General features: G+C 35.7%; 1 protein-coding gene across 14 annotated transcripts in view; it reads right to left on the bottom strand.

Moving 5' to 3' along the window:
* Nucleotides 1–14,072, bottom strand: part of LOC109032278 (protein lap4) — a 53,412-nt gene that overhangs the window by 30,935 nt on the left and 8,405 nt on the right. For 7 of the 14 annotated variants that reach the window (XM_019044330.2, XM_072302126.1, XM_072302122.1 and 4 more), the window contains 9 exons: nt 13,439–13,544; nt 8,622–8,800; nt 7,359–7,502; nt 6,292–6,456; nt 5,810–5,950; nt 5,035–5,115; nt 3,285–3,698; nt 1,790–2,077; nt 155–265 (listed from right to left, as the gene is read on the bottom strand). In XM_019044330.2, coding sequence (XP_018899875.2) covers nt 155–265; nt 1,790–2,077; nt 3,285–3,698; nt 5,035–5,115; nt 5,810–5,950; nt 6,292–6,456; nt 7,359–7,502; nt 8,622–8,800; nt 13,439–13,544 — 1,629 coding nt within the window. Of the gene's footprint in view, nt 1–154; nt 266–1,789; nt 2,078–3,284; nt 3,699–5,034; nt 5,116–5,809; nt 5,951–6,291; nt 6,457–7,358; nt 7,503–8,621; nt 8,801–9,480; nt 9,536–10,630; nt 11,570–11,743; nt 12,325–12,422; nt 12,628–13,438; nt 13,547–14,072 lie in introns of those variants that run through there. The other 7 variants (XM_072302125.1, XM_072302129.1, XM_072302133.1 and 4 more) reach the window with 7 other exon arrangements.

The raw sequence follows: 14,072 nt of genomic DNA, 5'->3' as shown, positions 1-14,072 counted from the left end.
GAAAATGTCGGTTTTATTCAAAAGTTGCTGATTTTTTTTTTTATTTGCTAAAAAAGTACCAAGAAAAAATAATAGTTTCATGAAAAAGTCTTTTGGACGGATGGTGAATTAAAATGATGTATTCTTAAGTATAGGAAAATTATGAAATACTCACGTGAGAAATGAAAATTCCTGGAGAATTCATTCCGAAAGGAGTGCAAACATGATCAGTTCCTCCAATTATACTGAAACCTAAGGATCCACCATCTTTCACAAGTGTTACATCCTGTGAAAAAGAATGAAAATTTTCAATTTAGTGAGGCTTTGAAATGAGTCTCATGCGCGAATAATCGCCATGTTCTACAGGTGTTAAGTTTCATGGATACTTTTTGAGACTAAACATGAGAGTCATGGTATAAATATGAGGAATAAAACAAGATTGTTTTCACCTAGCTGATGAATATTAGATGAAATTGTTTATTTTTCTTTCTTAAATGCGCTGAGAGCTACCAATAAAGGTTGATTGAAGGGACCAACAGTTTTTTAACAGGCAGGTTTAAAATTTCTGTGGGATAAACGTTTCATTACAACATATCATGCAGATTTTAATTAATTGTAAGGAATTTTTTATGATTTTTAGGCCTATAAAATTACTGTTGAAATAAGTCGCTGACTAGTGCTGCTTGAATAAAAACTTAATACTTGAGTTTATTATTCATAATGCATTTATAAATTTTTTCTTTTCTTTTCTGGAATAATTTAATACTTGAAAGAAAATACTGTTTTGTTTGACAATTTCCGGGAATTCTCTTCAGAACTTGGGGCTCTTGAGTTTAAAATAAAATAATTTGATTTACATTAGAAAAACACTGACATGATAGACAAAGAACAACATTAATCTAAAACTAGAACATCGATCCATTACAATACAGCTGCGCTACACAGGCAATTGTTAAAACAAAAAGCTAAACGTCTGTATCTATTGATAGAAAACAGACGATTTTCAAAAATAAAAATTAAGGGCAAGGTAAATTATGTAAAAGAAACATCATTTGAGATAAGGAAAATTTAAAGCTAGACAACAGACACTTACTGAGTATGTTATATATATTAAATTGAACCAGGTAAACGGATAGAGTTAAAGTGGGATGAAAATCATAAAAAAGGTTACTTTGTGCAGAAAGACACGATTAAAAAATTAACAACTACCTCAGAAGAATCAGTACTTTTAAAAAGGGCAGAAGTTCATTTTTCAAAATCTTTTTTTCTAGTATTTTTGAACTCTCTGGTTTGTCCTTATCATACTATTTGAGAAAGCAGCAGAGGTCCGCTTTATGGAACATCAGTGACAGATGCACAGGAATGTAAATGTCACTAAAAAGAGCGTCAAAAATGCAAAAAAAGAAAAGATTTTGAAATACCAGACTTCTAAAACTTTAAAAAGAACTCATTCAAATTGAAATCCACCATGAGTCATCTGATTCTCTTCATTTCTGCTAGGCTTAGAATAAAGCTTTACTTTTGTTCAAAGGAAATATTTAGGGAACAATGTTTGACACATGGCGTCTTTGTTTGGTCCATTCCCTGATTCTTCCTGACTACCCAAAAGTGAAGGAAAGCTGGGAACTCTATTCCACAATACTGCCATTTCACCAAAAGACTCGGTTGAGTTTATTTTAAAGTCTTGTTTAATGGAACTACTAAGCTTAAAAGATTCAAGAAGTAGCGGACTAATATATGAATAGAAGAAGAGATATCTAATGCAATGGATCTTCAGAGAAGGGAAACGGAGTGACTGAGATGAACAAACCTCAATGATAACAGGAACAGGGTTAGCTAATTTATTGTCTGTGACTCGCGTGACAACAGTTTCTGTTAAAGTACTTTTAGTGATGGTCTCCGTCACTTTTCCCAAAGTGGTTGGAGCGTCTGGGAACGCAATCCCGTTAGTGAGATGATCCTGAGGTTGCTTTATGGTCAATGTCACCACTTTCTCCTTTGGATCATCTGAACTTTCGGAAGGCTGGGACGACCGGAAATGAGAGGGGATCATGGCTTGGAACTCCTCGTTAGTGATTGGCTTTGGCGGTGGGTGCTCCTACATTAAAGCAATCATTCATACGATCAGACAAAATTATGAGATTTTTCATAATGGTTGAATTTAAGAATGAAGACTGATCACACTCGGTAGTATTTAGAATTTCTGGAGTTCAGCTAAAAGGAGGATACTATAATTTAGGTGCCATACCATCACATACCTCTTATTTTCTCTCTCTATTTCTTACTTGGTTGTGTGGCAACTAAGGTGGTTCAAAAATCTGTACACAGATACCATAATCCTCTTTGAGAGACCCTTGATATACCTGAGGGATCACCCCAATTTGGAAAAAACAAATCACATACTGAACAGCACCATTGGATTGCTTCAGCTCACATTTAAAACTCATGAAGTTTCTATCGAGACACACAGTTCATGTGGACAAGTACACGTAAATTTTCAATTTTTCGTTAAGCGTTAAACATAATAACTGAAAGGAATGCATGGCAATGATGTATTTCAGAACTGAGCGTTAAGTCGTGTTAGACCACATGCATAATTCACTAGAAACTATGGTACTACAGAACATTCCACATTTAGGAGATGACATACAATGAATTTTGAATTTTACTGGTCAAATGGGTTTTGAGAAAAAATATGCAATGCTTCCCAGAGGTTACAATTTTCAGAGTTACATGACGATGTTAGGCTGAGAAATTAGGGACAAATAACCCGCTGATTTAGGGATAGTTGTTACATGCCTGTGGTAAAATTTGAAAAAAAAAAAAAACGTAGCAATGAGGAGAAAAAAACAATCACAAAATGAGATCATCACAATGGCTAAGTAATATGGAATCCCAGACAGTAAAAAAGGTCGAAGCATTCATTAAAATTAGCTGGTTGCACAAGGTGTTCAAGAAATTAATTTAACATATGCAAAGTCAAAAAACAACAACACCAACAGTTTTATCAAAAACAGTTGGGTTGAATGAGTTTAATTCATGTTAATAAATGTGAAGTCTAGCAATAAACTGGTATTACAGAATAAGAACCACTCTTCTTGTTAGTTCTTGCATGCTATCTCTTGCACCGACGCATTTTCAAAAATTCCCCCTGAGAAGAAAGGTTAATTCTCTCAGTTTTTCATGCAATGTCAACATAAGTATTTAAATTCAAAACTCAGTAGCACACCTCCTAAATGCATAACCAAGCCACAGATATGGGCAAACACCACATTCAGGGAACAAAACCGGACAATACATTATACCTGAGTCTCAGACTCTGCCGTTGTTCCAGCAGTGCCGGCTGTGGAGCCTTCGGTGGCCGTCGAACTCGCTTGTGCGGAGGGAGCTGTGGAGATTCCTGGTGCAGGGGTCAACTTGCGGGGCGCTGGTTTTGGAGGTGTTAATGGCACTTCCCTCGGTGAGGCAGCGCCCGTCCGTATACCTGGGTATCCAGGGCGATTTGCCATATAGCTATTGGCACTATAAAGACTAGTATACGGTTTAGGAACACCGAATACTTTCGGAGATTTTTCGGGTCCAGGACTTTGTGCTGGAGCACTTGGATCTTTCAGAACAGGAACTTCTCTTTCAGCTACAATCCTGATGTGTCGCTCGAGACCGGTTAACATGGTCACAGCTTGATCATGCCGTGCGCCTTCCATGTCTATTCCATTGATCTAGAAAGGAAAACATGAGATCAGTATCACTCTCTTTCTCTGAATGTTGGAAAAGACTTGAAGGGAAAAAATCTTTTTGCCAAACAAAGGAAATTGAACTCTTACTAAACCTCTCATCTTAAAGAAATCGTCAGCTGCCGTGCACAGGTGCATATCGACACTGTAATATTGCAAACTCTCGGGGAATATTTTATTTTAAAAATAAAGCATTACTGTACTTCCAGATTTGGAGTTTAATTGGGGGCTTTCCAACAATTTAAAAAAAATTGAGGACATTTTCAGAAAAATTGCACAAATAGTTCATCCGGGATAAAATGGAATGGGGGGATGTGAATATTTGAAACTTTGTGATGTAAAAACTTGCCCAATGCATAGCAGGCAACTAAACGATGTCAAAAGTTAAATAAATAAGATGAATTACAAGAAAAAATTTGAGATCAGCGAGAGATTAGAGAATATTATTATAAATATTATTCAATCTAATAATCCTGTTCATCACTCATATATAAGTCCTAGAATAAGTGATAACATTAATATACATATAAATTATTAAAAATCATATATATAAGCTCCAAGGCCTCCTAAATTTGCACATCTGGTAATGCTTAGTTCCAGCATTCTACCGGGCTGATTTTTTTTATTTTTGCGGCTATCGACAGGCAACTGTCTCTAGATGAGCCCGCTTTATTCAGATTTTGAAAATATGACCTAAGTTTTTTTATATTACGCGGCGAAGTTGCGAATTCTCCCATTTAAACAATGTAAATTTTTATTTTTTGTCATAGTTCGTTTGAGCATTCTACTGGACCGATTTCCATAATTTCTGTAGTTATTGACAGGTGATAGTCCCTAAATGAGCCCCCTATAATCAGATTTTGGAAATATCCAGATTTTTTTATAAAAGAGTATACTTGGGAGCTTAGAAAAGGGGCAAAATTTGAACTAAGCGGGAAATTGTGAATCTTGGTCTGTTAGTATAGGGTAGGATAAGTGAATTAAAGGTATGCTCCTTTACTACAGACTTCCCAAAAGTAACGAAATGCTCCATTCTTTTTGTTTTGTTTCGTTTCAGTATTGGCCTGAAGTTTGAAATAAATGACAATTTTCTTATTTGGTTCTTATAGGTCCAATCGCTCCTGGCCAGAGGGAGATCGGACAAATGAGAGTCAGGTATGAAAATCTTTTCATTTTTTTTGTAGTTCTTTTGTCGAAGCGGGCCTAGGAGAGGGCGAAGCGCCCTCTGGGGGTTGGGCCGCATAGCGGCCAAGGAGCTTAGCCCCCTAGTATACTTATAATATTAAATAACTTCAAACTGAACATAAATGGAAGGACTTACTGAAATGACTTTATCTCCTACTTGAAGCACTCCATTTCGTTCTGCCACTCCTCCTTCTGTCAATCTTGATATAAATATTGCCTAAAAAAATAAAATAAGTGATAGGAAACTTAAAAAGTTCTCCATTACAAATAAGTATAGATTGAAATTCTAGCAAGAGGTTGGAAAATTTTACAATTGTCAACATCTTATTTCTTTGTCCTGAACAAAAAAATCACCAATAAAATAGCATTAAAACAAACTTGAAATGACATTGAAATTGGCAAAAAGTGCCATCAAAATCTGCAGAGAATGACGGCAAAATTTACCAATATCTAGTCCTTACTTAAACCAACATTTTCAAGTGTAACTTGTGCGGTACATCTAAAGTCACTGTTCGGACTGGTAAGGGCAAACCAGCTAGAATTCAAAGTTGATCCAACTAAATTTTGAGGTCGTGAAAATTTCTGATAGTGTAATTAAATGCATGATCAAGATTCGGAATACTTTCCCAGACTTTGACAAACTTTCTTTAAAAAAAATCAGATATTTACTCCAAAAGAAAAATAAAATAAGAAAAACAAAGGAGAAATTGATTCCATAGATTGGTCCAGTTGGGAAGAGAAGGGGGGGGAGGATGAAATTTCACCTTGGCTTAAGGCTGTTCTTTTGAAAATAAACATTACATCAAACTTTGTGTTTAATGTTAATTTTCAATTCTTAGTATGAGGATTTCAGGCTTTAGGAAAGAAAAGGGAAGAAGAAAGAATGAAAAAGTGAAAAAAGGCTGACTTACGTCAGAGTTATCCTTAAAAGGAGGACAACCTTTTCCACCAGCAATACTGAATCCAAGGCCATTCTGATCACGAATCAGGGTGGTTTGGACAATTTGCTTGCGCATTTCAACATTTTTTGTAGATTCTGACACGATGCTTGGCTACAGAACAGATACAGAACAATAATAATAAGGAACTATAGATAGAAGATGCTTCATTAGATGAATTTTTCTTCTCAATGGATGAAAATTAATTTCCTGAAAAAGTCTTTCCATGATTATCTGACCGTATTGAGATGATATTAAACAGAGTTGGGCCCATACTTTGCAAGATGAATCAAAAACCCAAAACGCGTAAAAATTTAAGTATAAAAATTGCTTCATTAATGGGTCATATTTTTTTGTGTCATTCAAAATTTTTAAGCGAGATTCTTTGCTTCACTTCCGACTGCTCAAAAAGGTAGATTTTCCCATGAAAAATTAGAGTCTAAAAAGGCTCCCACCTTGTTGAGCATTTCTGGTGGATTGGCTCCTGCCGACTCAAATCCTGATGTGATGGCCGAGTTGTGAGATGCTGCGCTGGGGGCACGACTCGTGCTGATGGACGAACACGCTGAGTCTGCTCCATCTCTGATAGTGCTTGCGACACTTCCTGAGCTATGGTCAGTCTAAAAACGAAAGACAAATCAAAGTTGATTGCATTATTTGCAATAAAAATTTAAATAATATTTTCTTCCTTTCTCTCTATGTTCCCCCATCTGAATACCTCTTTTTCTTGGTGATAGTTTCTTTTCCTCTTACCTCTGAATTCACGAAAGTTTGCCACTCAGGACATTTTCGATACCCTTCGTTGTCGGAAACCACAAAATGTCTTCCTTTTTTGAGCAAAATCTTTAGCCTTATCACAGAAGAGTTGTTCCAGAGGGTAGGCCACGCATTTACCCACTACGTGACGCATTAGAGCGAATACCAAATGTACTTAAGTACTCTTTGAGTGAGACAAGAGGATCAGTCATCTCTACTTTGAGACTCAAATTTTAATTGCTCTAGAATGAAGACAGTTGACCTTATGTCACAGTCTAGGAGTAAGTAAACTTACTTATAGTAGACTCAAACGAAACATTATATAACTTCAATCAGACTAGAGGTACTTCAATCAGGAGCCATAAATATTGACAGCTTATACTTTCTGATGGCGATGTTTATACTTCAGTTGTCAACCTTCTTTACAGAGTGATGACGATTTCTACCCTAAGGGCTATAATCAAGCTAACATTTATTAATGTAAACTATAGCAAAGAATCAAGAAGGCTATAAAGTCACTGCACATTACATTGGACTGCCAACCAGTTGCTTACCCATGCAACCATTATCAGTTCAACACTTTGCACCATGATTTTCTAGCTTCTGTTTGTTTCTTGTTTTTATTTTCATTTTCAAAAATTTTAGCCTAAAAATGGCCCTTGGTTTCCTTCTTTTCCTTGCTTAAAAGTGACCTACAACCAACTGCATGCTGATAAATAGTTGTATTAATAGTAAAAGTGTTAGTGGCGGATACAGGGTTTCTTACCTTGACATGGGGTTGAATAACTGGCACTTCCCTTGTGACTTCTAGAACAAGAGTTGAGCCTGCTGCTCTGAGAACCTCTACTGCTGTATAGTGATCTGCATTTACTAACGAGTGGCCGTTAACGGAGATCAGCTTGTCACCAACCTAGAGAATAAATATTTTCATTAATGACAGGGGACAACATAATTTGTATCGGGGATCATATTGATCCTCATTTTCTGAGGAAAATTGTAACCCCCAGCGACTTAATCAAAGGAATTATAAGGGCTTCTGACTAGATTTGATAAAATAACACTACATTTAATTCTATTCGATGGAAGGCTATATTTTTGCAGCTTACAATTTCACAGCTCTTCGATAAAGCTTATTCGTGGCAATGTGCCCTTTTGTTCTGAAAATACACTTGGGAAGAGTAGAGTTTTAACTGACATGCTGTTTCTTAGGACTGATTGAATTTACTTCTGATGATATGAGATACATTACACTAATCTAGAATCATTGTTGAGCAGAAGGCTCTACAATCGCATGAGTGATTTCACAGTGCTGTTGATAATGTCAGGCAAACAATCAAACATCAATTTTTAAAAAAATAGGAGAGAAAAAAAGCACTGTTTTTGTCTCACGAATACAAATGGCCAAGTAACCTGTGATATCAGCGGAAGCAAATTCAAAACATCATGATCAGCAGCATCAGAATTTAAGTTGTCTATTTTTCATAGATCTAAGATATGATAGAAATCTTCTTTCGTCCAAAATCTTGTGCAGATGTTGACTAAGCTAGCAAGAGATGTTGCCAAAATGAAATAAGGAAAAGAAATTTCCTCCAACAAATATCCTGATACAACTTTTGAATTTTCTTGTTGGTCGCAGCACTGTTATTTTTACCAGCTTACAATCTATTTTTTGGGGTAGTTTCAAAACTAAATTGGTGCAGACATTCACCATCAACCAGAGAACAACAGTATTCTACCTTAAATTTCTGTTAGAAATTTTTGTTTGTAGTTTGTACAATAGAGGCAATCCGACTTCGTTTTGAAAGCTGATCTACATAGGATTGCAAATATGACGGAACTGTGATCAAATCATGTATCCTAATTTTAAGAAACACAAAGCTCACTACTAAGTGAAAAACATTTTTTTCGTCCAGAAAATTCACAAAACCGATGGAGTTACTACAAACATTTTGCTTAAATATTTGTTGAATAATTTAAAATATATCCTTGCATAGATAATACTCTGATTGAAATTGGTGACAGAACTTACCCTTAAATCAGCCAAATCTGCCGGTCCACCTTCTGCGACTCGAGAAATAAAGATTCCTTCATCATCCCCGATGAAAGGAGTTGAGCCAACACCACCTGCTATTGAGAGGCCAAGACCCGCTGAGCTCCTTTCAATATGGATATGAAGCCTTTTTTCCCGTGACTCGATTGCCTCTAGATCTGAAATGAACAAAAAATTCAATAATTTGGTCAGGAGAAGGTATGAGATGAGAAATATAAACAATGATAAAAAACACCAACGCACACATACTTCCCCTGGAGTCCCTTCCATGGAGCTTCAAATCGAGGAAGGAGGAAGGCCAAGGAAGTACAGCAAGAATGAAGAATACTCACAAATAAAACTTGAGATCAGGAAAAAATGGGCTTAGAACTGGGGAAGAAACTCAGACAAAGATTTTTGGACCGGGAAACTCATCTCCAACCCACGTAAATGGCTGGATAGGAAACATGGAAAGGCTACCTTCTATCTAACTCAACTGCTCTCTGAACACATATGCTTTAATTATTATCTACACCGTCTGAAAATCTCGAAAACTGACACCTGCCCTCACTGTCCTTCAGCCTCCGACACCCCAGAGCACTCGCTCTTCACTTGTTCTTTCTACACCCCGGAGCGTTCACGACTGGAATCCAAGATCGGCGATTTGTTTACCACCTCAAATTTTCTTGATATCCTCCTCAGCTCAAAACACAGTTGGGAAGCTGTGTGCATATGCGTTAGAACTGTAATGGAAAGTAGGAAAAAGGCAATCGACGCTGCTGATGACATGCCAAACGGCGATGTCCGGCAGCCATCCAAAAGTGTATAGACAGTCTATAGTTATCTAGTTATAACTTACCTCTTACAATTTTACTGGTTTCTTTTGTGCTATCTCTCATTCGATTTGATGTAATTTTATTCTGTACTTAAACCTTTTGGTGGCAAATAAACAAAAAAAAGAAAATAGACGTTCCCTTTTATATGATAAAAAAAATGCTTTAATTTTCTTTCAGCAAATTTAAAATGTAATTTGGTGGTAATTTATATCAAATTAGAGAACACACTACTGCAACTGCTTTTAATGATTCAAGTTAACAAATCAAGTTTTATACTTCTGTTTACTGCCATTAAAGTGACTGCATTGAGCAGTTAACAGGTAAATAAAATCCACTAAAATGATTTTCAATTAAAGCAATTTTTTGAATCATCCGTGGTGGCTGAGAATTTTCACCGACAAATAAAACATGCTTATCTATTAGTAACATTTGAATTACTCAACCCAAGAAAACTCTCATTTCATAATCAGAGGTTCAGCAGAGTATAATATTACAGTAAACCTCATTATAAACAAGGTAAAGAGGGAAAATGGAGATCTATCACTGGTTGCAAGTTAAATTGAGCATAACTATTGGGGTTCTCATAATTTTTTCTTTTTTCAAGTCCTGGACGATTTCCTTACTTCAAATTATACAAAATTCCTTGCGTCAGGTTACTCTCACTTTTGAACAGAACTTCCATCTGATTTTTATTTGTTTTCATTACACAGACTTTTGCTACACTTGGGATAAAATTTTCATGTCTAGCAATTCAAATTATGAAAAAAGGCACTTGAGAATCTTGGAAGTCCTCCCAAACGGAAACAGCTGAAGTTGCTGCACCAACGCACTAGTCTCAAAATTCCCTGACTATCCTGGACTTTCAGTAAAAAACTGATTATGCATGGTTTCACTGGTATAGTTTATTTTTAAATTAATTAAACAAATAAATTTTCCTTCATACAGAAAGTGAAAGGCTTCAGGGATTTTCTTAGGACTTTGGTCTGGTACGATGAGTTTAAAAAACAAAACATTCAAAACTGCACACGCTAGCCTTAACTGCAAAAGGGTTAGAAGTATGAGCCAGAAATTTAAATACTCCCGCTCAGTGGGAACTGAGATTTGAAAGATTCTGAAAAATCAACCACACTTGCAAACATTTGGATAAAAGTAATAAAAAATAGTATGCTATACCTTTGTATCGAACTTTCTTAAAACTGCTGTATTTACCGCGTCTCAATGACATTTTAAAGTGAGAGCTTCTGAGAAAAAATTAAAATTTCACTGTTGAGCTTGGCACCATACCATTCCAGTAATTAATTGAAAAACTTTATTTATATTTTCACTTTGTCAATATGAGAAAATGAATGGTTAAATCCGTAAAAAGAATTGAAAAATAGTGCAAAAATTGATGAAAATCTGCTTTTTTTGAAGGCACTATCAGTGGATACAAAATCACATTTAAAAGAAAAAAGACAGAGGAGCAGAGAAAAACAAATTCCACAGCTTTTGTGTTCGTATCAAGGCACAGCACTACACAAATGACGAAACTGCCTAATCTGAAGGCTTATAGGACACCACTATCAGTATCAGAGGTCCACATTGGTGACCTACTTGAACAAAATTGTCATCATTTTGAAGAGAAATACTACACCCATCCGAAACAAAACAGGAAAATGATAACACAAACACAGCAAGAGCTAGCACCACTGTTTTCACTCCTTGTCTTGGATAAAATAAAACTATTCAAATTTGTTGCTGAATGTAGATCACTCGATGAGCTGAAATTTACAACGACACAACCTGACAGCCTGCATTCATAACCACTAAATAATACTACTAGTAAAATCAATAACAAAAACAAACAAACTGAGACTATAATAAAAACTCGTTGAAACAAACCAGTGTTGCTAAATTTTCAGAGATAATTTTTGACGATCAATCACTTGGTGAATGTCTCAAAACATACTTATGCATTGATTTTACTCAAAAGATTGTCACAATGATCTTCAACTGAGTAACTTCATTTTTGGAGAGACCCATATTCAATAGAACACTGGCCATGCATGAAAATCTTATCGGAGTAATTTTTATGGCTTACTTTCAAATTGGAATCCCAGCTTGAATCCTTCCCTTTAAGTCAAGCCAGGGTTATAATAAAAATAACTGCATTTTTGATGGTAAGAAAGACCAGGAACCCTCTCTGGTTTTTTTAATTTTGAAAACAGTCAATGAAGAGCCATGTCAATTAAGTATAAATGGTTGAGAAGACTTTTAAAAAAATTACATCTAGTGAGTGAAACGCACCAACCATATTCTGATGAGTAGAAACAAGAAGAAGAGGGCTATAGAGAAGGGGGTGGGGCAAAAAGAGGAGGATGATAAGAGAGAAAGAAAACAGAAGAAATAATAAGAAGATAACGAAAGGGGGAAGAGGAGAAAAACCTGAAGTTGGACGAGGAAGAACAAACAGTGGAAGAAGAGGGAAAACAAAAAAAAAGAAACAAAGAAGAGAAAGAACTGGTAAAAGAGGAAAAAGAAGCAGAAGAAGAAAAATAAAGAAAATAAAAAGCAGCAGAAAGAGCAAAAGAGGAAGCAGAAGATGGAAAGGAAAGAGAAAAAGAAGAGAAAGATACTTAAGGGGGAGGAGACTGAGAAAAGGAAGAAAGAACTAAAAGAGAACAGAAGGAGAGGAGTAAGAAAAAATAGAAGAGAGAAAAGAAATAGAGGGAGAGGAATAAGAAAAAGAGGAGAAATTAAAAGCAGGAACAGAGAGAGATGCAGTAGAGGTAGAAGGAAAAGAATGGAAAGTGAAGGGAGAGAAACCGAAATATTTTTAATTTGAGTACTCCCAACTTGAAAGACAAAACACACAACAAAACTTGCAACACAGCACAGGATTACAGGCTATCAAGAAGAGTCAACAACTTGGCCTGGCGTATGAATATGAGTCATTTAATTTGAACAGAGAGAAAGATAAGATTACACATGATCCATTAAGAGAATGAGAATCGATGATAAGTGAGGAATTCCAAAGTTGGGAAACTACTCTCAACAACTGTTTCACCTGAGAACAGTGCACAGAGGTTGCTGACTGCTTCAACTGAGCTGGGAGGGCTGAGCTGGACTGGGACTGGACTGATGCAACACATGGGAGTCAGGTTTCACTCCCAGCTCCATCTACAGCTGTGCAGTGTGTGGCTCAGGAATTTATCACCTTAAGTAAACAGAGTTGTGACCTTGCCACCTTCCTAATCGCTACCAGATAACCATTCAACTGCACCATTTTTTCTTCATTTAGCATTTATGAGTTAATGACACTGTCTCAGTCTGTTACTTCCTCCTCATTAAACAGCTAACAATCGGTTATCAAGAGAGGTATTTTCAGCACCTGAAGCTAAAATAAGACATTTTTGCTTCTGCTTGCACTTCTGCTTCCATTGTTATATCAAATTAATCATGATTTTGCTAAATAACATTTTTTACATAAAAATAATTTTAAAAAAATTTAAAAGGATTTTGTTGAGGCATTCAATGGTTAATGTTGGAAAGTTTTTTTTTTTTTAAAAAAAAAAAAATCTCAAAATAATGAGAGGTGTAGAAATATTAAAAGTATGATATCAATTTTAACTAAACTCCCATGGTTGCTTTCTAAAATTTAAGATCTGATGGAACTTTCTATCTTCAATTTTAAAACTACATACTCACATCTATATGAGTCTATTTTACATTATCAATGTAATGTCACCACCAAATAAACTAAAATACTTTTTAGGATACAACAGGGCATTTTCTGACAAAAACTAATAATCGGTTTGATCCATCCTACTCAACAAAAATCGCTATACTTGAAATTTTGCTGACCTTACCTAACCTAACCAAGTTTGTTCCAGTCAACTGTCCCAAATAATGATTTAATGCTACAACAACGATTCTTAAAATTGAATACTAATCTAGAAAAAGCTAAATGTAAGTAGTGTGGGACTTGACAAAGGTGCATACCTGTATTATGTCCGCTTAAAGATTCCGGAGGGGTAGAATAGTACGGTTTTTCTCTGGCAACATCACTGGCATTGTCAGGACAGTCTTCTCTTTGCTTCGATAAAACCTGAAAAACGTATGCCTCATACAGTGTCGTAATGACATTGAAAACGAAAATTTGTCAATTATCTTGTACAAGGTGTCTACCAATTATAAAAAAAAAATCTCCGACTTATCCCTGAAATCCCTAACAAAAACGGCCAAAAACCCCGAAGAAAATTTAAAATTTCCGGACAGACGGAAAAAATAATTCGCTGACATTTCCCTGACAAAAAGGGGAAATATTCCTAATTTTCCAACATAGTTGAACTGATTAGATGCAAATTAGAATTTTTTCATGTTTTAGGAATATAATGTAATAAATAGAGCAAAACAAAATATATGGTGCCTAAACTTATGCATGATAATGTTGCCTCTTTTATAAAATTGAATAGGTATCAGTAGAAATTTTGGTATCAATTCCGGAAAATCTATGTTTTTCGATTTCCCTGACACAAAAATTGCTTGCAAAACAGAATTCCTTGACATGTCAAATTATTGCAGATTTCCTGACGTTTTCCCTGATTTCCCTGACACCAAGAAAATTCCCTGACAT

Source organism: Bemisia tabaci, chromosome 7, assembly GCF_918797505.1.
Source record: "Bemisia tabaci chromosome 7, PGI_BMITA_v3".
NCBI classification, from domain to species: Eukaryota; Metazoa; Arthropoda; class Insecta; order Hemiptera; family Aleyrodidae; genus Bemisia; species Bemisia tabaci.
Note: the sequence above shows the minus strand (reverse complement) of the source record. Positions and strands in the feature narration are given on the sequence as shown.